The sequence below is a fragment of the Anarrhichthys ocellatus genome, unplaced genomic scaffold, assembly GCF_004355925.1.
Source record: "Anarrhichthys ocellatus isolate YVR2014 unplaced genomic scaffold, GSC_Weel_1.0 scaffold6, whole genome shotgun sequence".
In the NCBI taxonomy this organism is placed as follows: Eukaryota; Metazoa; Chordata; class Actinopteri; order Perciformes; family Anarhichadidae; genus Anarrhichthys; species Anarrhichthys ocellatus.
The window spans coordinates 6,756,337-6,780,250 of NW_022280036.1; the positions used below are offsets into that span (position 1 = coordinate 6,756,337).

The window sequence follows — 23,914 nt, forward strand, 5'->3', positions numbered from 1 at the left end:
ACGTTTCACTTGTGTTTCGCAGTGATACCTGGCCTTGGTTAGAAGTGAAGGAACATAAGCTTCTTTGTCCCAAACTCCCTATTTAACAGTCCCTCCCATGTCTCGCTCATCTTTAGTCTCCTCTCTCTCTGTCTCTCTCTCTCTCTCTCTCTCTCTCTCTCTCTCTCTCTCTCTCTCTCCCCCCAGAAGCCCTTCGGCCCCTCCTGGTTATCTCTCCACATATCTGTATTCCATAATCACTCTCTCTCTCTCTCTCCTGTTGCTTTCATTAGCGAGTGGTTAGAATACACTTTAAGTGCTCCATCAATCTAAAACAGTTCAATATCCTGTCATGCAGCTCATTTGCTAATATGACTGATTGACACTACCTTCTGATCCTGCTTTAAGGACCAACACAGGAATGTGTTTTTGGCGATTAACTTTCAATATTTTACATCGCGGTTGGCCATTCTTCCAAAGAATGCGTACAATTTTGGATTAATTTCCTTTATCGCAGCAGACGTTTTCACTTGTCACAGTAAAAAAAAGCACAGGTATTGCTAATGACATTAATGCGCCAGTGAGCCGTGACAGTGATCCAGCATGCACAATTACCTGGATCCTGAAACCGAAGCAACTGAATAAAATTCAGCCATCACTCATTTTATTTCTGTGTTAAGAGATTATAAAGAATCATTCCATGCTTTTGACCACATGTTACCACACAATAGTGGCTTTGACAAAGGAGGTAAAGTAAAGAAAGTAACAGTTTCTCTCTGTTTACTGTTATGGAATACCTGTATATTTGGAAAATGGTTGGCAGTCGGATAGATACTACGAGACAGGATTTGTCAATCGTCAGAGAATTTATCATGTTATAACCACAATCAATCAAACAATATAACACAACAAATCACACTTCTGATCATACCCCTCCCTTAGTGAAGCTGGCTGTGGTAGGAGGTGAAACAGGCTTGAAACTTTCAACCAGTGGGGGTGTTATGATATAAGGTATATTGTTGTTATTGTCAAATTATGAGTGTGACTGATGTTTGTGCTGTTTTACCTCCCTGCCTGAGGGTGGTGCAGTTCGCCCTGTTTCTGTGTCTTCAGTGTGTTGCATTGTAGTTGATTGGACTGGAGATTGTTAGTGCTTGCTTTAAAATGGGACCTGCCGAGTCCGGCACTCACTCTTTCTTCTCCCTGGCTCCCAACCAGTCTGTGCTGCACTGCAGAGTGGGTCGTTGATCCTAGGGTATACTGATCTGGTGTAAAAATGTAAAGTGTAGCCTACAAAGCAGTCCTGGTAACTTTTAATTTTTTTTAATTTTGGTACCCTAGGTAAGATAGCTGTATTCCTAAAGATTGTTTTGTTTATTGTCTTGGGCCATGCTCACCCTGACGCTTGTTCTACCATAACTTGTGAATAAATCAATACTGTGGACTGGACGGTAGTGGCAGCCGAGTTACTCTTTAATATTACCCACTCAGGTATAAGCATTGTACAATTAATGGGCTAACATCGTACATACTACCAATATGGTTCTTTAAAGACATCTAATTCTCTTCTCTACTTTACCCTCTCAGGTGGAGACAGTATTTGGTTCTCCCAACATGACGGTGGCTTATCACGTGACTGGAGGGGACATGGTTTACCCTCCCTCTGTAGTGCTTGAAGGATTGGACTCTTATGGCCGGGATAAGCTGATTTCAGACCTGCGACAGTACCTCCCGATGGTAACAGCCCTGCCCCTCCCAGTTGCATTATGGAGATCCAGCCCAGCCACTGGCTTCCAGCTGAAAACAGGTCAGCTAGTGTTCAGTCAGGATGAAAGAAAGAAATCGGTCAGAGATGAGCTTGAGACATGCTGTTATGTGTCCCTGCTGTGATTGTGCACTGGGGCAATTTCAGTGGAAACTAGGTTTGAGAAGTAGTACAATAAAATAAATCTTGTGATACTACATCGGAGGAGGAAATAACAATATTGCACGTGTACTCAGAATTTAGGTACATAAGACCTAAAATGATGTGTGTCATATTCCCAGTCTTCCCAATAAATACACACTACCAAAGGCAGCAAAAAAAACACAATGCTTTAGCATCCTGAAGAATTCTTTAAAAAATGTCATTAATAGTTTTGCCAGTGTACAGTTTTGTGAGCTCATTTTGTTTTTATGCTCTAGTGCTACAGTTTGTGGGAGCCGGCGATGATCCTCGGTCCTGTCGGTTCTCTCAAATGATGGAACAGAGGCTTGAGAGGGTGTTTTCTGAAGCACAGGCCAAAGTGCTCAACACCAACAACAGACTCTCTGTTCAGGTACTGTTGTGTAATAGCCGTGTAGCACTGTGCATATGTTTGCTTACTGTTACAGTGGTAAAGCTGTGATTTGTAACATAAGGCCAGTGTTGACATGTGTGTGGCGTTATGGTGTTCATTATACCTAAATGGATAAAAACAATCCGAATCTGACTTTGATATAGATCTGATGTTACCTCTTTTATGGACAATGACGTGTATACAGAACCATCCAGCAACACAACGAGAAGTTAAACTAGATGGTGAATACTAGAGTTTGCTAAATAGTGTTTATATTATTTGAATATATGTAAGTTCAACAGTTTTGTCCTCTATTACACATCAATATTACCACGTGGTTTAGGTGATTTGGCAGCTACAAACACATGCAAATTGTGTGCAATTTATGCAAAGTCGTCCCCCTCAGGCTTTGCCTTTTAAACAAGAGCAGCTTCTGAGATGCAAATTAATTATGTTTAAGGAGTCAATGTTTGTATTCATTTTAATGAGCTGCAACATTAAAGTGCACCATATTTTAAAGCTTATTTGATGATTATGCATGGTTGAAAAAATTCCAAACACTCCAATATTTTTGCACTCTTTAATGCCTTGCCAATTTCTCAGCCATTGTGTTTCTTGATGATTTTCATATTTGTTGAGCCAAGACAACAACCGTTTTTTGTCATCTCCATTATTTCATTTTGTTTTACAGGATTTGTGCTAATCCCAATGTAGTGTAATGCAATCCCAAGCATTTTATATGTTTGTACCTATGTTTTTCTGTCTCCTCTTCTGACTCTGAGCCTGTACTCTTCCTTCCCTCCCAGATGATGAGTGTCTCCCAGGCAGCCGGTTCTCCTGCTGTGTCATTGGTCTACACTGTGAGGAATGGGACTGTCTTTCTTAATGGCACCACTGCCTCAAATCTCCTTGGTCAGCTGTCAGCTGAGCTGGTGGGCTACTTCCTCTTCTATCCACCGCTTATGATTGCTGAGCGTAAGTTACAATTTGTGTTCAAAAATACGTCTGTTAGTCAGGAGTAATTCAACAACCACACAAGAAGAGACACCAGAAGTAGTTCTTGTGTTCTCTTGGGAATGATTTGTTCTCCAAATACAAACTAGATTTAACATTAAAAAACCAAGTGCTGTGCTTTTACTTGTTTTTCTATATGTTGAAACCTTCAAGAGGTCTAAACTTTTCAGCCTGTGTCTCACAAAGCATGCTGGTTTCATATCTTTGGTTTTAGACCTTTGGGCAAAGGAACTGATACTATATATTGATTGATTAATTGACACTAGTAGAAATCAAGACTGAATCCAACCTGAGGAACTGCAGTTGATATAATGTAGTGAAGGTAGTTGTTTTCTGAGCATTGTTTTGTATTTACATGGACCGGTTTATCTCAGATATCTATCTAGACAATGGTAGAACTCAGGAATTCAATCGCTAAGCCTGACTGACATCCAGTTCCTCAGTAATTGGATGTTAGGGACTGTTCTTCTGCTTTTACGATCACTGGGTTTTTTTAATGATTGAGTCACTTAAAGATAGTTAGATGCAAGGACACAACTAAGCCCATGCCTTTCATCTTAGCCTCCTTTGAGGGCATACTCAGCCAAGCCCTCCATCTTTGTTAGAGTTGTGCTCAGAGAAAACCAAATGAAGAGTGACAGGGAAACAGCGGGAGTCTAAACAGCAATCTCAGTCCCAATGTGTAGCTTGTCTCTAATGTAAACTGCTCAACAGAGAGAGATGTAGAACTCTGAGATATAACTGAGACGTCACTTTTATGGTACTTCATTGATCCCTGAAGCAGAGATTCAACGTGTGCTTGACTTACGTTTACAGTAAATTCAGAAATATAGGTTCAGCAAAATAACACGGCACCTACAGCTGATATAGGCATTTAAGCTCCTTTAACACACACAATTTCACACTTGAGTATACAGCAACCCAGCAACGCAGTTTTTATCTTCAAGTCTATTTTCTTCAGATTTACACTTCTTACTACTGTGATTTTATTTTGGACTGCCAAAATGTAGATGACCTACACATACTGTGTAGACACTGACAGAGGACCGATCTGCTGCTCACATTTCTCCTCCTGTGTAGACACGGTGTTACAGGTTATCAAAGTTCGAGGATCATTTATTGTTATTCTGCAACACAGGTTTGTCCAACAACAACATCAGCAACAGCAGCATCTTAACATTAAACATTTGACATCTGGGAAACATTGTCCATCAACTTTGACTATGCTTGAACACCAAGCATCATTGATGTAAACACAGAGTCTGCCTCCTCTCGTCCCACCAGAGTCCTGCACTCTGACTTGCCCGTCAAGTGCAGCCTGAACTGGTGCGCAACGATGGCGTCAGGTCTCTGTAAAGATGCGGGCACAGCGGTTTCTCGTTGCTGGTTTGGCCTGAAGTCGTATTTCATCCATCATATTTTCCTGCGACCAGACATCAGCCAGAAGTAGGCTGGGTAGTAGAATAGCCTTAGGTCCAAGGGTTAGCTTAGCTCCCATCCCGTCTCTACTCCCTTTACTCCTTGGACGACTCCTTTTTAGGTGGCGTTTGGTCCGGCTGGGTGATTGAAAGATGCCGTAGGCGATTGGCTCAAGGTCCGCTGCACTAAATCCAATCCCCATGCTGCCTTTACCAATGTTCAAGGTATCTCTGTAATATGCCATACAAGCTCCAGTATTAAAAGAGGAAAATATAACAAATTACAAGTTTGAGGGAGCTACCGGCCACCACATCTACATGCAGCAGTTGGTATCGCAAGTCAGCCAAAGTTCAGGTTACTACAGCTGAGGCTGATGGAAATGTCATTAGTTCTCCAGACAAACATCTCAGGTAAATCCATAACCATCACAGACTCATATATATGTGCAAAAGGAGCCTCAGTGTCTTACGTTATGTAATCTCTGCCTTACCAAGCATAAGGAGGTGTGGTGAAAATCTATATAAAGACATATTGGTTCAAGCAGACTTTGGAAATCCAGGGGCAGGCTCTGGAATGGCCCATGACTGGAAATTACACCTCTGGTTATGCCTCTCTTCAAGCCGGAATAAGTCTCACTTGCTTAATTTTAATGGTTTCTAACCAGATGCAGTGACTACATTTCTCCAGACTTTGATCAGTTTAACAAGACAGAGCTTTTGCTATGCAACATCATGCTCAGGATCATAGCAGAGCTGATGCTTGAGTCAGGAATTAAGTCAGGGGCTTCCCTGTATTACCATCTAGCTGTGTCCGATCAAAGCTCTTTTTTTTAAACTTTCTTGTTCAACTTTGCTGAGGCCCAGTGGGTAAATGGGCTATAGATCTTCTCTGACTTCCAAGAGTGTATCTGGCTGGGCCATATTTAGCAGAATTTAGAACCAAAATGTAATGTTCAGTCATGTGCTGTTAGTATTGGAGTATGTTAGATAATGTCTGTATCTGGGAAGACACACACTGTTTTCCAATTCAGGGGCTGTACTGTGCTTCCCTCCTAAAGTAGACGTCTAACCACACAGAGACCAACATTAATGGCATGTTAGTGCGCTCCTATACCCTGTGAACTGGTTCGTTCGTCCAAATGTGATGTATTTAAATGTGACCGATGACCAGCTGAACCGAATACCTGGTAGATAAAACACGGTCATGTAATATTTCACCACTTCACGAGTTTATGTGGGCAGCATCAATACCCTATCACACAATCAACCCAGTTTGCAATGGATTATGGGATACTGAGGGCCACATTTACAATTTGAAGGCTGTTTCCTCTTAAACAAAACTTTCCGGGCTTGCATCCCTTAAATCCAGTCTTCGAAGGACGCAGCCCCTGAATTTACCCGTCTCTAAGTCCCGCCCCTCAAACACAGACCGGCCAATCATAGCCTAGAATCGACTATACAGTTCTGTTTTCAGGCTGGTTTTGGGGCAGGCGGTGCAGCATCAGTGTCACTGAGATGCAGTTTAGATGTACACTGTTTAAAACAAGATGAATAGGTTATCTGCTAGTGAGCATTCAATTAAAACTCCCTTTGTGTTGTGATTGAATTTAGTTAGAAAGTGAAGTTACCCCCGGGCAGGATGATTCAGTTAAGGAACAGAGAAAGAGAGGTAGCCAACCCAATACCGAGAAGGGATTGTAAGAGAGCATAAACTGACACAGATACAAATCCAGGAAGACAGTAGAGTAAATGAATAAGAGTGTGTGAGAGTCTTTTTTTTTTGTTTTGTTTTTTGTTTAGTAGACTCGCCATTAGTGATATGACACTGTTCGCAGGAGGTGTGAGCATATGCTGGCAGTGGCTACCGCCTCACTTCAAAGGCAATCACCGCAGTAAATAATTAATAGTAGGGGGTGCTCATACCACCTTGGGCTTTGCGCTGACAGAAAAGGCCAGGGATCTCACACCACTCCGCAGTATCTGTTTGTAGCACCGAGTATTCTGTCGTTCCTGTGGCGCTTGTGTAGGCTGGACGGCTGCACTCAGCTGCTCTACTCCCCCTCTGCTCTTTAACAATTACTCTCAGGTGAAATATAAGTGGAGCTGTTTGCAAAATGTTTCTCGTTAGACCATAATGATCATTTTTAACTATAACAGCTGATGTAAAATATGCAATAATAGCGTTCTGTCTTTGAATTGTAAGCTTTTTTTTTACATTTTTGGAATGACTTATGAATGCTGGACAAATGTATCTCCCAGGTTCTAATCACACAACAGCACAGGCTCATGTGAAACCTCCTCGCCGACTAATATGCCACTTATGTACAGACAATGTTGGACTGATTTTGCTGACAGCCCTGCAACCCTCTCCACAGGCAATGCCAAAGCCCTTACTGTTCTTCTCACCTTGCTCGCCCAGCACCCCTCTCTCTTGTCATGCCTGAGTGTACATTTATGTAGCAAGCTTGCTTTCACAGGCCAGTGATACAGCATTGCCCCAAACACTGCACCAGCCTCCAGCACAAGAGCGTAATCAAGCAGGAAATAGATGTAAAAGAAGACTGAGACAACCAGAGCTCAGACAGCTGAAATCTCTCCTTGTTTATTTGTCTGACAAATAGTGGTAATGAGGATTTCAACTGAGAATTCAACCACACAAAATTGTTCCCCCTCTCCAGGTTTATAAGCACCTTTTTGTCAAATAACACATTTCTGGCGAGTAAGACCACCTCTTGTGGCATTGATAACAGTTTCAGCAGTGTTCTTGATGTTTTTTTGCATTTTGTGAGACTGCAGACTGATTGCGCTGATAGAAAGGCTGCCGCTCTTTGTTGACATGCTTCTTAAAATTTGAAAAGGCATATGTAAACAAAACTGCAGCGTGAGAAGAGGTTCCTGGATTTGGATTTAACTTTGCTTTCAGTTTGCAGTTTCACCTTATGTCTTTTTTGTCTAATTTCACTTTGTTACAATCTTTTTTTTTTTTATGATATGCTCTTGCTACAATAAAAATCAAACAATTTGCAATTGAATATTGAATGAAGATCTCCCCATACAATATTATTCAAGGAAATAAAACAGTCTTGTGAAGATTGGAGAGTAAATTGAAAATTGTATTTCATGGAGATTAATAATCAGGGCAAAATGATTATGTTTCATGTCCTTGCAGCACTGGAGTATCACAATCTGAACACCTCCATTGCTACGAGAGACTTCTGGGTTATTACTGGTAGGTATATCATTCTTTCTTGTTTGTTTTTTTACGAACTAATAATAAACACAACTTCTTCTGGGGCAACTTACAGTATGTATGTTATGTTGTATGATGCACACATTGCAATGCTGCTGTGAATTGTCTGTCTACTCATGAATCTCCATCTCCATGTTTCTTTCTTTACTACTTCACGACACAAAAAACACCTGGAACAGGATGTATGTGAAAGAAATGTACTTTTACATTTGTGACTTTAGGGCACTATTTATGGAAAGTTAAACACATCTGTGGGGCGACTGTGGCTAAAAAAAACAAAAAACTCTCCAAAAAAACCGGCCTCACAGTTCACACCCTGGTGTACAAGGAACACATACAGCAATACAAACTGGCTCTAAACTCTGCTCGCTCCACCTACTACTCTGGCATCATCCGCTCTGGTTCGACCAACCCCAAGGTCCTCTTCTCCACAATAAACAAACTCCTCAAACCTATGGACAATCTCTCCCACTGCAGAGAAATGCAACTCCTTTCTGACGTTCTACAAAGCTAAAATCGACACCATCTACAACCAACTGGCCACTTCCAGCCCCGCTTTGTCCAACCCTGTATCTACAAATCCTCCACTAACTGACCGGTCACTCTTCCGATTCTCTCTCATCTCCCCCTCGGATCTCAATAAATCACTCTCTGGCATGAAGACTCCGACCTGTGACCTCGACCCTATCCCTTCCACTTTAGTTATGGCCTGTCTCCCGGCCCTCCGCCCGCACCTCCTCTCTGTCATCAACTCCTCCCTGTCTACTGGCTCCGTCCCTCCCGCCCTCAAACTTGCCTCAGTCACACCCATCCTCAAAAAACCTGGCCTTGACCCCGACATTCACAACAATTACTGACCCATCTCCAATCTCCCTTTTCTGTCTAAAATACTGGAACACACTGTTGCCCATCAACTGAAAACTCACCTGGACTCAAACCAACTGTATGAACCATTTCAATCCGGATTCAGATCTCATCACAGCACAGAAACTGCCCTCATCAAAGTCACCAACGACCTCCTCCTCTCCTCTGATGAACACTCCCTCAACATCCTGATACTGCTCGACCTCAGCGCAGCCTTCGACACCATCAACCACTCCATCCTCCTTTCCCATCTCGAGTCCTCCCTCCACATCACTGCCACAGCCCTCTCCTGGTTTAAATCATACCTCTCCGACCGTGAACAGTTCATCAGCATCAACAAATTCAAGTCTGACACAGCCCCAGTCTCTCAAGGTGTCCCCCAAGGTTCAGTACTCGGTCCCCTCCTCTTCATCCTCTACCTGCTCCCCCTTGGTGACATCATACGCCACCATGGTCTCCAGTACCACTGCTATGCTGACGACACCCAGCTCTACATCTCCACCAAATCCATCACCCCCACCATCCACTCCACCATCACCAACTGCCTAACAGATATAAAAACCTGGATGCAAGCAAACGTCCTCAAACTCAACACCGACAAATCTGAAGTCCTCGACTGGACTACTGCAACAGCATCCTGTACGGCTCACCCACCAAAATCATCAATAAACTACAATACATCCAGAACTCAGCTGCCCGTCTGCTCTCCCACTCCCGCACCAAAGACCACATCACCCCAGTCCTTCAAAACCTCCACTGGCTCCCCATACAGCAAAGAATCCAGTTCAAGATCCTCCTCATCACTTACAAAGCCCTCCACAACCTTGCCCCTTCATACCTTTCGAACCTCCTGTACCATCACACTCCCAACCGCAACCTCAGATCTGCCGATGCCAACCTCCTTACCCCCCCTACTCTGTCCAAGCATCGGACCTGGGGGACAGGGCCTTCTCCGTTGCTGCCCCCTCCCTCTGGAACTCCCTGCCCCAACACCTCAGACATTCTTCATCACTCGCCACTTTCAAAACTGCACTTAAAACTCACCTATTTAAATCTGCGTTTGACCTCTAAAGTCAGTCATGTATGTTTTCTTTCTTTCTTTTCATGTTTATTTTATTTATTTATTTTTTTTTCTTAGTTATGTCGTATATTTTGTTCTTATTATAAATGCTTCTATTGTTTCTGTTTTTAACATGTAAAGTGTCTTTGAGTGCCTTTTAAAGCGCTATATAAATAAAATGTATTATTATTATTATTAAGTGGAGAGCAGGGCCATCCTTCAATCAGAAGATCGGCGGTTTGATCTCCGGCTCCGCTAGTCGCATGTCGATGTGTCCTTGAGCAAGACACTTAACCCCAGAAATTGCTCCCGTAGCTGTGCCTACGGTGTAGAAATGTGATAGAATCTGAATTTTAAGTTGCTGTGGATAAAAGCGTCTGCTAAATGACTGTAATGTAATGTAATCTGCTTATGTTTATAATGTAAACTGTCTCCTTTCACTGGAGCAATGAGATGCACCTGACTCCTGGATTGTTTATTATTCAGTATTTCCATATATTCGCAGCAACATGAATACATTTCACAGTTTTCAAGGGAGCACACACTGCTGTACTGTATAATGGATGGGCTTTTGAGATCGGGCTGTGTGGCTCTTAACCCTGCACTTACTGCAGTGAGAGGCAGCGTCAGTTCAAGGTCATCCCCTATATAATGGGATTTACTCACACTGAACAAGATGTACAACCAGGATTATAGCTTTTCAACTGTTTACAAAAACCAAAGAGATTAAAGTTGCATTAGGGGATGTTTGACTAATAGGGGACATGAAGACTCCAAAACAAGCTTTCAGGAAGCACAGGCCGGATATGTCGTTAGTTTATGAAGTTGTTCTGGCGTATAACAACTTGCCATCAGACACAGAACAACATGAGCTTCCCATAAGGCTGTTTTAGTGCTACTGCTCGGTTGGATGACATAGTTATTGTACACAGTAACTATTATTTTATATTAAATGGGACATATACTGGAATATGAAAACGGAGGATGCTCAAATGTGTTTTCATCTCACACACGTATATTTCTAATTTTGCCCCCAGCTCTTCTTTCATGGTGTGACTCTCTTTGCTTTCCAACTATTTAATTTCACTCTTAACCACCATATGGCTATCCTCTTTCTTTTGTATACATTTGCAGTGATCCAGGATGTGGATAACGCCAGTTTAGAGGGACAGTACCAAAGCTTTGCCAATCTAATGGAGCAGCGGCTGGCAGAGCTGTTTGTGCTGGCAGGTCAGCAGGGCACTCGTTTCAGACGAGCCACGGCTGTAGGCAGCTACACTGTCCAGGTAAGAAACTGGCACGGCAGCCCATGAGGAATGCCAAGTCTAAGACCAAATAGTCTGCAATGCTAAGGGTTCAAGAGTGAAAACAGTAAATCATTCTTATTCTGATGTTTTACCGGAGCGCCCTGGCTTGTTAGTCAGAAGTCTAATGAACACATTAATCCAATTGGCTTATTTCTTAAAGTATGAATATTGCATGAGGTGTACACTTTGATGTGCCCTCATCTGCACATGCTTGCATGATTACTTTTGGTCAGCCCTTGTTAATTAGGGAGCTTCTAAGCTCATCATCTGCTAATTGCTCATCAAAACAAGCTAGAGGGTGAATGTTTTACTAAACAAGTACTCTCTTCTGTCCATGTAGTTTTTCCTCTCACGAGACTCTGCGCCTAAATGCATGTTTTTTGCTTTTGTTTTCTGAAATGCAAGCCTCTTCATAACAATGAAGCCAGTCATTCAATAACAGCTGATATTGACTTCTTATCTAATCAGATGGTGAGTATCCGTAGGTTGTCAGTGTTGAAGAATCCAGCAGAGATGACCTACTATGTCCAGCACAATGGCGTTCCTTTATCGGGCACGTCAGCTGCCAAGGTCCTGAACACAGTGGATTCTCAGACTATGGCGCTCACCCTTGGCTACTTTGTCCAGCTGCAAGCAGAACGTAAGCACCGAATCTTTCCAGCATTTAACAAGGAGGCAAATAGGCAAAAACAATGACTGACAGACATGCAAACCAAAACACATGACTGGGGTGAGGGGAGAAGAAGAAAAGGTTGAGAAAGCTCTTTGCTCTCTAATCTCTCTGAAATGCTCCAGGCAGGACCCTGTCTGTTTGGGCTGCAGTCTGCTCACTGCTAAGAGAAAGGGAGAAAGGGTGCCGTGGGGGAGACAGAGCTGGTCAGGAGAGAGGGGAAGACAGAAAGAGGCTGTGCTGCATTCTCTTATAGATTGTTGCCTACAAAAGCTGAATCAGGCACACTGTATCTCAGGTTGAGCTGCACGCAGTGTCACTTAGCGTGTGTGTAACGGATGCTTCTGCATGTATTAGCAGGAAAAGTGTGCTGTATTATACTTCCAAATGGATTAACTGTTATCATGTAGTGTTTAGAGTCCACTGGATGCCATGTAATGAAGTGATGATGGTGAAAAAGTATTTATTTTTTCAGCTGTGGTCAAGAACCCTCCTAATAACCTTTGGATAATCGCTGCAGTGTTGGCCCCCATCGCCGTAGTCACACTCATCATCATCATCATCACAGCTGTGCTGTGCAGGAAGAATAAAAATGACTTTAAAGCCGATGCCATCGGCAACCTGAATCCCAGAGCGAAGGTATCTCTCTTTCTTTCTTTGCATACTGTGTAAACATCTGTCTGTATCAAATGATGTTGTAATTGGAACACATTTGATGATCAGTCATTTTTCAAGCTTCTCAGTTGTGATGATTAAAGCTTTTCTTGGTTTTGTTGATGTGATTAGTGATGTTTTATATCACATGTTCAGAATGTGAAAAGAGCAGTTAACTGATGATAAGTGCATAGATAACTGCTGATTAATACATAATAAAGTATGTAATAATCTTACTAATCAACCAAAAAGCTTAGTAAAGATTTAAAAATAACAAAATTGGTAAGTGGTAGTTAAACTCAACTAATGAGTTTATAACGGTATTTTAAAAACTTTTATAAGAAAGTCATAATGCTTTTAATAACCATCCTAAGCAGTCTATAAACTGTTAACAAGTATCTCATAAGTGCTTAAAGATGTCTTATAATCCAACAATAAACGTGTTAATGAGGCTATTATTAACATGTATATAGTCTTATACCCACATATATTGCTAATAAGAATCGTGTAAGGGCTTATAAGGGTCTTATTACCTATTAACTTATGGTTAACACTTATTACAAGGATCTTAATGTATTTATCGTGAGGGTATAGCTCCAGTGGTTCAGTATGTGTCAGTGAGCGATGAGGATCCGCAATGATGAATGTGCAAATTACCTTTGTATACAGAATTGTTGTTGTATGGTTGTGTTGTATTCTGTATTATCTGCATAATGCCGTCTCTACGACCCGTATTAACACATTGGTAGAATCCTGGTTAATCGTGAGACTTCAAGATTAACCACACAAACACACACTGTTTAAAACATTTTCTCTTGTTTTCAGATGGCTTATCGGAGAGATGTGGGCTATTATCACCAGGTACCTCCCTTTCTGTATCTCCTCTCATTACCGATCTGTGTTTTCATCTTCAGGGCTTAACTGTGCCAACAGCGGGATTTGAACGGCATTCTGGGCAGACATCACCTACCTGATACATTTAAATAGACTGCTGTGCTGATGAAAACTAAGGAGTAACAAACCTTTCACAATGAGATTTTCTTGGATGAAAGGCCTATTCTTCTTATAGTAGTCTCCAGTTGACTAAGCTTTACAGAGAATGGCTATAATGTAGATTGTTTTTTCAAGCAGAATGAGTTTGTGTGTATCGACACTTGTCTGTTATGTGTAGATTGAAGATTGAAAACAGTTTCCACCATTGTTGCATCAAGGATTTCATCACAATGTCCTAATCAACGTTATCTCCGCCTTCATGTCTGTTGTTTTTCTGCCCAGCTGTTCTCTGCACTGTTATACATCAATGTAGATAAGGGCAAATGCAAAACATAACACTCAGCACATCCTTTATTTATGGAATTTAATTTGAGAGAAAGTAATCAAATCTTCTATATTAAGCTGAGTAAGCAACTTCAGTGCGACTTTCAGAGCAGTTAATACTACACAACATTTAAAGTCATGCAAAGTCTCATCATATGAAAAAACACCAAGAAGCCTAATTTAATCATCATATGAAATATGGTTGGGTTGCTTCAGACAGACCTTCACATTCTTGGTGAATATCTAGCCACTTCCTTCTAAGTAATGTAAAAGCTAAAGGAAAACTCTTGAAATGCTCAAAGATGGAGTGAAATATTTAAATCAGGCTCTTGCATTGCCTCGTCTATATTACATTCACTGACTGTAAGCTTTCATCACACACCCTTGTTAGAGTTTCCACTTTTGAGACCAGCTACAATAGCACTTTTACTTAGTGAGCAAACTGGATCCAAAGAAAATCTTTACTCTCTATATGTGAGTGTGTGTGTGTGTGTGTGTGTGTGTGTGTGTGTGCTGTAGGAAGAGAGAGGATGCATGTTCTTCAGTCGAGGGAGGATCACATATTGATTTTGCACCACAGCTTTGCTGCATTGAGGACGTGGTGTGTGTCGGACAATTTATGACACTGCAATGAGGGTAGTCTTAAATATTTCATTGTTGGTGTGTGTATTGGTTTGGGGGTTTGAACTGTTTTGGTTCTTTCGGTACACCCGCCATAAAACACTTTGACATCCAGTGTTTGGTAGAACACCATGAATCCTCTTCCACCTTCTTCCTCCTCCCTCTTATCCTCAAACGTTTAACTTCACTACAATATTTCTGTGACAGTCTGCAGATCTCATCTTGTCACCGCCCACTGCGAGTCATTTATTCGACAGGAATTTGGATGAAAATGAAAAACAGCCTTCGCTGTGCTTATCTGTTTGAAGGCAGAGTAGAGCAGTAATCCCAGTTCAGTTCCTTAAGTCCTCTGGACATCTCCTAATTTGAGGTGTCTGTTTACGTGGTTGGCTAATGCATTTCTCTTTGTTTCTCCTCTCAACGTTATGTCACTGCAGGTATGTGAATAGAAATGAATCTTACTTAAAACTGTCTCTTTTGTCTTTTTTTATTTTCACTCAACACTTGTCCATCAGCCGGTCCAGGGTTTTGACTATGCCAAGCAGCACCTGGGCCAACAGGGAGGGGATGAGGAGACCCTGCCTGCCAGTCAGGATACCTTAGTAATGTCTCTACAAATTCGGGACACACCGCTTTCACTAGAAAAGGCCCTGCAGCAAGACGGAACTGCCAATAAGAAAAGCCTCACCTCTGACAAACACAAGAGGTATCGTTATATCTACACACATTGACCTCCTCATGTTGTAATTTGTATCACCAAAACTTTAATACTACAATAGTGGTATTATAAGTAAAACAATATTGTAACATTATTTAGATGATGTTGGCCTCAGAATAAAGTTTAAATATGAGCATCTGGATGTACTGTAGGTGAAGCAATAACATCTTGATATTCAGTCAAACAGAGAATGTGATTCATTTTATTTTGGTGGTAAGATTAAACACTGTGCATGAATATCACTCAGTGCTGCATGGTGGTGTGGTGTGGCTAGCACTGTCGCCTCACGTCAACATGGACCCGAGTTTGATTCCGGGGCTGAAGTTTGCATGTTCTCCCCATGTCAGCAAGGATTCTCTTTCCAAAGGCAGATCAGTTGATGACTCTAAATTGCTTGTGGATGTGAGTGTGAATGGTGGTCTGTCTCTGTATGTCAGCCCTGCGATAGTCTGGCGACCTGTACATGGTGTACCCTGCCTTCCCCCAATGTCAGCTGAGATTGTCTCTGGCCCCCCAGAGACCCTAAACAGGCTAAGTGGTTACGGATAATGCTATCAAGGACACAAAACACAAGGAGATTCATGAATTTTAATGGATCATGAATGAAAAATTAAAAAAAAAAACTTAAATGCTTTTACGTGAGGGTTGTACAAAGGAAAAGCCATGTTTTTACCTCAATCAAAGGTATTTATTCTCTGTACAGCAGCGGTTAGGATATCTCAATCTCAGTCTACTAGGCTCAGCTAAGATTTAGATTTTCATGCTCAGTTTTCATTAGTCTGAGCTGTATTTGTCTTATTAACACGTCAGCACGTTTGAAGGAAACATGTTTCTTCCGATCGGCTGAAAGATCTCAATTCATTCAAACATATTTCAAGGTTTAACCTTCAGGCAAGCATCATCCCAAATGGTAGTACATGCTTACAGTATACAGTGTGTGTTATTCTTAACAATTGCACGACTGCTCTGTCAGAAAGCTCCTGGGTCGCATAGAGAGAGGCAGGGCGATAAAACACAAAGATCCCTCCAGCTCTATTGTTTGTCCTCATTCTACCCTGATGCTGAGTGATAGGCGGTAATTAACAGAGTTCTCTATGTGGGCAGGTGAAATGGACCATTTACCTTATCTGACAGTCAGAAGGGCTGTTTCGGAAATGAATTGCCATGTTAAATCATGCTAAATTATTTAATCGAGGAACGAAAAAGGGCGTAATTTTTCACAGCCACGTTGGATAATGAGATCAAATGAAATGTTTGTGACAGAATAGGAAATCTATAGACTGGAGGTCCTGCAGTAATGATTTTGCAGACTCCTGAGGCAGCAAAAGTTTTTAATTTGTTATTCATCAAACTGTTGGTCCTAAAGTTTCTCTCCTTGTTATGAGACCGAGTCTCAAGTAATCATTAGTAACTATTAGTAATGTCTAATAGTTTATCCGGTTTTCAACCAGCCATGTGCTATTATCCCAGGACAGGTCTGATTTTTCAGGCACACAGAGATATTAACATCATAAATGAAGATAGAAGTTAGTTATTCTGTGACATAGTATGTAATACATTATTCAAAAATTAGCTTGAGCCTGGTTGACTTTAACTAGCTGCACAAAAGTAGCCTCCATCTCCAAAACCACAGATCTCATTATGAGATGATGAAATCTGGAACAAGTGCAACTTGATTTTACAGTAGCACTTTACTTGAATCCAAGACCATTGGCAGACGAGCAAATCATTTAATCACAGTACTTGTTGACGTACAGCCGGTTTGAAGTGACATCTGTCCCAAAATGCCTGTTGAGTCTTGCCAGATGATGCTGTGAGGTTACATTTTCATAGGTTACTGTTTTATTTACCTTCAAAAAGATTTAGATAAGATGACTTATAAATTCAGGGCTAGAATGCTGTTATGTATGTTGGATACAAACACATTTAAAAACATGCATGCTGTACACAATCTTGTCTAATTTGCTTCTTCATCAATCCCTTCAGTTTTACACACAGGTCACACATCTGTTAGACTCGAAACACCGTCACTGGATCAAACATACTATCCTCTCAAAGAGCCAATGTAAATGTAGCATTCTGTACACCTCAATTAATTATTACACACAACACGTCTTTGACTGGAGCACGGAGCTAGCGCTCTGCAGCACTGCCTCGACGAGAGCAGGGAGGGCAGCCTCTGTTCCTCTGTCTCTCTTTGCTGTTATCATTTTTACCAGACAATTAGGGGATAGACCACGGTGCTTTGATGTCACTGTCAGCCTCGTGGTCCTCTGAGCCGCTGCTTGATCAGCTGTAATTCCAACTACGGTACAGCTTTTTGAAGCTAGTGAAACAAGAATTGGATAAAGCAATGGTTTGTCCAGTTAACGCAAGAACTAGTCTTGCTTCACGCTAGACATGAACGCACACTGGTTTTGAAACATGCATGGCACATAAGTAAGAATACAGTAATGTAATAAAGACATAATGGTTTATTAATGAGCATGGAGGTAAATGTACAAAATACACACATAAAAGGGAGGGAGAGGGAAAGGTGACGTTGTTTAAGGGAGGGATGACATAACCTGGCTGAGAGCCCAGCTTCCGGAGAGCTCACCGCCTTTTCTTGTTGCTATGGTTACTTGCAGCAAGTTGCCGAGTGAGGACGGTTCCGTCATCAGCAACGAATCAGAGAAGCTGAATTCCAGCAGGAGCTTGACAGTGCTGAAAGTCACAGCACAGCAGAAACCGACAAAGGAGGAGACGCGCAAAAGGGACGGTAAGAGTCGCACACTGATGAAAAATAACAAATAATGTATTCTACGAGCTCCTTTACAGACAAGGTCAGGCGTGTCACAGATGCCAAAAAAATCTTCTCCCATTCTCTTTGTGTGTGAAGCCCTTTTCCAGTCTTTGTCTCTCATGCACACAGGTACCCTAAGAGAGATGCACTGCAGCTATTTCTTTTTTTTTGCAGCCAGAAAGGTAGCCACTCAGCAGTAAGCGGAGATGGACACGATGAATATGCATGAGAGAGAGACACTCTGCTGGCATGATACAGTGTGTCAGATTATTTGATCCTGTGACACTCACTCACACATTGACTCATGCAAAAATGCAGAAAGACCATATGAAGTCAAACATCTTGTGCTCTTCTGAGATGCAAAAGCAGTTTAAGTAAAAGCCGTTCGGACGTTGAACAATTAACTGTTCTAGTGTTCACTGTCACTAAATATCCCACATGTGTTGGGTGTGAGTTACCAATTTATATACCGTGCTTGTAAATCAGATCGAGCTTGCCAGATTATGATTTTCTTAATGGATTGAATAATTCATCAGCTGAGTTAAGGGAAACTAGAATTGAATCGAGTTTGTCTGATGTCAGATAAGAAATGAAAGTGCAAAGTCTGTTCCTTTCATCTATCACAGAGATGCATTGCCACAACCTTTTGCAGCCAACTCTATCTTTGTGATCTATCCTCTCCGTCCACTACTTCATTTGCTGACACAGACGACGGATGTTTGACATAACCCCACATTGTCAGCCACAGAGAGACAAGGTGATGAGAGGGTAGGGGGGGGGGGGGGGTCAGACAGAGAGACAAAGAGGGAGTGTGACAGTTTGTTCCCCTTTTGACTGACAGTGCAGTGATTAGAGGTATTTGTAGTCTCTTTGTGAGTGAACTCCCTCTCTGTTCTTCAGATCCATATGACACCTCCTCTGGCTCCCTGCAGCTCATCTCCATAAAGCCCATGGCGTCTCAGCCCCACTACACACACCCCGCATCCTCTGACCGCAGCCAGGACTCAGCCCTCGTCAATGGAGAGGTGATGCACATGCACAAATCCATTTAGAGAGACACAGACTTGCACAGACTTGCTTGAACATTAATTTGTGTTAAAGACCCTAAATGTTCTGTACCAACTTCTCATAATGAGCGACAAAGATGAGATCACTATTTTGTTGCAAAAGTTAGAGTAGTTTTGATCATTTCATGTGCAAAACTTCTTCATTTGTGTTTTTTGTTTTTCTCACTGGTTTGAAGTGAACAGCGCTCTTTTGGAAAAAGGTTATATGTCTGTGCACCAATCACATTTAAGCAGCATTTGAATCAAAATGTAATGATCAGATCAGATCAGATTAAACCACAACCACACATACACTTTGAATGTGAACCTCTTAATATTCATAACTAAAGAGGTTTCCAGGGCTTTCATCAAACATATAAAATAAAATATAATTTTCTTTCCGCCCTTTTAATTTAGTTACATGGCTTGTGGCATTGTATGATTTCATCTGATGACGCTCTAACGACCACATAAGAATCCAATCAGGTGTTTAAAAAGTACAATGTTTAAGTCTCGAAAGGGGCATTTCCTTTGCCGTACTGTAATTATAAAGATATTCCTTCCATTTCAATATTTAATATATAATTTTTTCTATATATTATAAGCTCATCCAAGTGTTATTCTCCAGAAAAATATATAAAACAATCTGTACAGTAAAGTGACTGTTATCACTTGTTCTGCCTGTGGTAACTGTGAACAGCTTCATTTTCAGAGCTTATTTTTCACGTGAACCCTCTGATCTTTCACATCCCTTTTAAGACAAAGCAGAATAATACCGCATGTGCCTGTTTGTGTTCCGATCTCCTCATGTTTCAATGCGTCCTGCGCTTTTTCTCTCTCCAGGTGAACTTGGCTCTGAAGCAGAAGTCAGACATTGAGCACTACAGAAACAAGCTGAGACTGAAGGCTAAGAGGAAGGGCTATTATGACTTCCCCTCCACGGACGGCAGCGGCAGCGGTCGAGCTGTGGTGCAGAGACAGCGGCACGGCCATGAGAGGGCAGCCGGTGAGCATGGCAGACCACTGGAGCCTGATGATGAGCGAGGTTCCACTTATGTCAAGTCTCACAGGAGGTGAGGGGAGAGGGGAAAAAAGCAAGTGGAACCTGGGTTTGGCTGAGGGTAAACGCAAGAGTGTGAGGATACAATTTGAGCAATCACAAAGAGATGCAAGTGACATGACAGTTCATATTGGGGGGTTGGGTTTCTAACCATGGCCAGTTATCCATCCCTGCTGCCCCCTTGCTGTGCCTAATTAGCTTATAGATATGTAAATCTGTCTCCTCTAATGTTTTCATTATCCTGTCTTAGTTGGCAGTGAGAGACCCATCAGGCCATCCTGATTAATTTGATCCAAGTTCTGAGCTTCCATAATGGAGATAAGAGGATTGGCATGGTGTTCCTAAATGCTGGTTCTGTCCTGCTTCTGCTTCACAGATGCACATGAAAAAATGGAAGGAGTCTTTGGTTATTACAGACTCAGATCACGCATGAGATTAACATGTAGCTGCAATAGCTGCCATCAGAGCGGAAATCAACATTTCAATTGCGGCTCGTGTGTTGACTCAGAGTAGCAAAGGGTTGAGTGGTTATTCTTATATCCCACCATGGTGAGCAAGATAAAGATTTGAGCAACTCTTTGCTGTTGAGTAGTGTGTGGCTGATCACTTACACCAACATGCTTTGCCTAACTAAGTGATCATTTCAAAGCAGGCTTGCTGAAATGCACCTTGTCCTTTGTCATTGATTGTACATTGTAGTTGTGTTTTACTAGATGCTTTATCAGTATTGAATGTGCTTTGCAACACCTCAAGCAGATCCTCATACCTGGCATATGATACATCATTATTATTTAAACTGTTGATTCAGCTCTCTTACTTGATGTCCTTATGAGATATCCTAACATATTGATTGTATTTGGTCTGCAAAGCAATTTTATGTACCTTTTTTTGGTAACAGGGAATCAGTCAAATATACAGTACATTCCCCCACTCTGTTCTCTACCCCTCCTCTCCCACTTGCCCTTCACTGGCAGGCACCCTGAAACTATGGCTGAAAAGTAAGAAAGCTGAATTTAAATGATTTCATTTTTTATTAACTATACCCCAGGTCTGATTTGTGTTAAATCTTACCCTATACTCCAATTGACAGGCACTCCCAAGTAGGGCAGCCGGCCTATCGCAGCAGACAGAGTCTGAGCAGTCCCAGTCCTGGAGGAACAGAGATGGACCTGCTTGTTATGAGGGAGAGACCCAGAAGAGGCATCCGCAACAGCGGCTATGATGTGAGTCACATGTTGTCACCAACTGACCCTGTCTCCCAACAAGATGCAGTTAAACTGGCCAAAATAGTTTACCATTTTCAAAACATAGCACCTACTCTAGCAAAGTGATTGACAGAACACCTTGTTGCTACTTTTTAAATAATATCAGGTACTATTAGATTGGTTTTGAACTTATTATCAAGTATTAATGATGTGCTGGGGATGAGCTATTCTGTACTGGGAAGTTAGTTATGTGTGTTGTTATTGTTACTGTTTTGTCATCTATTTTGTTTATATTGTAATTGCTTTTATTGTTTCTGTTTTTACCTTTTAAAGCGCTATACAAAAAAAATGTATTATTATTATTCAAATACAACTATTTATATGCTTGGTACCAAATTCAGATGATAGTAAAAAAACAACCTAATGCCACTGTTTTAAATCTAGCATGATGCAATGTAAAAATAGAAAGGATCATTATCAATCACAGCTTGTCAGTTGAAATATGTGCCTTATTGACCAATTTAAGTCACTGTGCAGACACTGAGCTGGAAATCAAACATATTCTACTGAAATGTGGTAAAAAGTATGCCACAGCAAGAAGTGAAGTGGTTCATTCATAATTAAGAGTTAAGATTTATGAAGTCCTGTCGTTTTGATATGTAATGCGTCTCAGGATGGCTGGTTTATGCCTCCACACTGTCATTGTTCCATTAGGGCTCTGTGCATGGCTCTTTCTGTCATGAAGCCACAATACCTAATGTGAGCGCCCGAGAGTAATCGAGCAGACCGTTCCTAAAAAGTGTTTTCATTCTGAGCTGTACTTTTGTAAAAAAAAATATGAGCAGAGGTAGAAATATTTCACTGACCTGCCGGCCATTTTGACCGGTCACAGCAGGACAAACATTGGTCTAACTGGCTCAGGTATTGTGCCTGCTCATTGGCATGGCTTCCTGTGACACTTACATGGTAAATAGATAAGTTATTATATGGACCTGTGCTTTTCCTACTATTGCAAGTCAAATGTCTGCTAAGAAAATCTTGTGCATTTGATACCGATGTATCAGACTATTGGGACGCCAGGGTGGTGCCATGAGCAAAATGCTACATGTTTAAGCATAACAAACTTCAGCAGACTCTTGACAAGCACTACAAATTGACATCATCCAGACAAATAGTAGCTCCTTGATTGTGACCACCCATTGTCATGATTCTTGGTCTGTTTGTATTTGCTGTGTGGTCAGACTCTGTTAAGCCAACTGTTCAGCTCAGTTTGAAATATGGCACAATACAAGCTACAAAGTCCTTTTACAGAACTCCTGGCCCTGTTGATTAGAATGGGACTAGTGTGGCTGCAGGCCCCATCACTGCAGATGCAAGCCTCTGCCGTTCCGTGTTGCAGGGCGGGCTGATTTATGAGGTGCACTACACTAGGTCTCCTGTGGATGCCCTCTATTCGCACAGGAAGTAGGGCAGCCTCAACTTGTATTCATTTATCACTGAATATAAGGACTGAATAGATGGAAACAGACGCCGGGAGATGGAGAAAGAGTACAGGTTATGGAAAGATGGAGACTTTCACAAAATGTGAGAAAGAGGATGGAAAAATGGAGTGAGATAGCAGGCAAATAATGAGGGAAATTCAATGAATATACATGGGAGACAGAATGACGTTTATACCGTATATACTGTAGTGTAGATAAGAAAAGAGAAATAAAAAGGGAAAATAGCATGAGCACACATATTATATACCTCCAGCAACTACTTGGATTGCTTATAATTAAAGTACAGGTTAGCACTCACTGAAATAAAAACTGCCTGGTTCTGGCTGAACCTACTGTGACCAAGCTGGATTAAACTCCTCCAGCTGACTTGTCTCAGAAACAACATGAAACAGCCTCTTCTTCTTCTTCACTCAGTCAGCACCTTGTCAACAACCCACTGAGAGAATGACAGGAGACATAATAGAACTTGTTACTTTCCAGGATTCTCAAGGTGCATCTCTTGATATCTTGTCAATCAGTGAGGAGGGGATTGATTTTCTAATATTGGTCCAGGTGTAAATCACAACATGCCGCCCCAGGCGGCAGCTGCTACAGATTTACACACACAAGCCATCACCATTGACTTTGGGCGCTTTACTTAAACATTTTGTCCAAGTTTCATGTCCTTTTTTCTTGTATACTAAAAAATGGCTTATACTGTTTCTATGTATTGTGTGTGTTGAGTCTCAATGTCTTTGCATATGTTTTAGACTGAGCCTGAGTTGATTGAGGAGACGAATGTTGACCGTCTAATGGGGCCACGAGGATTTCTGTATGGTCAGGGCTTGAAAGGCCACTCGGAGACGTCCACTCTGAGCTCACAGCCGTCCATTGATGAAGTGCGACAGCAGATGCACCTGCTGCTGGAGGAGGCATTCAGCCTGGCTTCAGGGGGGCAGTCCACATCCGGAAGGCACTCCCATCACCACCACCCACCTCCTGACCGCTACAGTCCCGCACCGCCTCCCCTCCCCTACACCGACATGGTGACCAGCGCCCCGGGTACAATGAACTGTGGAAGGGGAGGCTTGCAGTGGGTACCATCCTACGGTGCAGAAATGTATCAATGCAGCCTGCCCAAACCGGT

At 41.9% G+C, this 23,914-nt stretch overlaps 1 protein-coding gene across 2 annotated transcripts in view; it reads left to right on the forward strand.

The window, feature by feature from the left end:
- The window catches only part of kiaa1549lb (KIAA1549-like b), a 59,246-nt gene that overhangs the window by 29,723 nt on the left and 5,609 nt on the right, over positions 1-23,914 (forward strand). The window contains exons 5-19 of one of the 2 annotated variants that reach the window (XM_031846139.1): positions 1,567-1,786; positions 2,164-2,297; positions 3,104-3,272; positions 7,899-7,958; positions 11,038-11,189; positions 11,679-11,850; positions 12,356-12,519; positions 13,360-13,395; positions 14,988-15,178; positions 17,821-17,951; positions 18,876-19,000; positions 19,865-20,094; positions 21,056-21,079; positions 21,172-21,304; positions 23,538-23,912. In XM_031846139.1, the coding sequence (XP_031701999.1) occupies positions 1,567-1,786; positions 2,164-2,297; positions 3,104-3,272; positions 7,899-7,958; positions 11,038-11,189; positions 11,679-11,850; positions 12,356-12,519; positions 13,360-13,395; positions 14,988-15,178; positions 17,821-17,951; positions 18,876-19,000; positions 19,865-20,094; positions 21,056-21,079; positions 21,172-21,304; positions 23,538-23,912 (2,316 nt within the window). The remainder of the gene's footprint in view (positions 1-1,566; positions 1,787-2,163; positions 2,298-3,103; positions 3,273-7,898; positions 7,959-11,037; positions 11,190-11,678; positions 11,851-12,355; positions 12,520-13,359; positions 13,396-14,987; positions 15,179-17,820; positions 17,952-18,875; positions 19,001-19,864; positions 20,095-21,055; positions 21,080-21,171; positions 21,305-23,537; positions 23,913-23,914) is intronic. The other variant, XM_031846140.1, reaches the window with a different exon arrangement.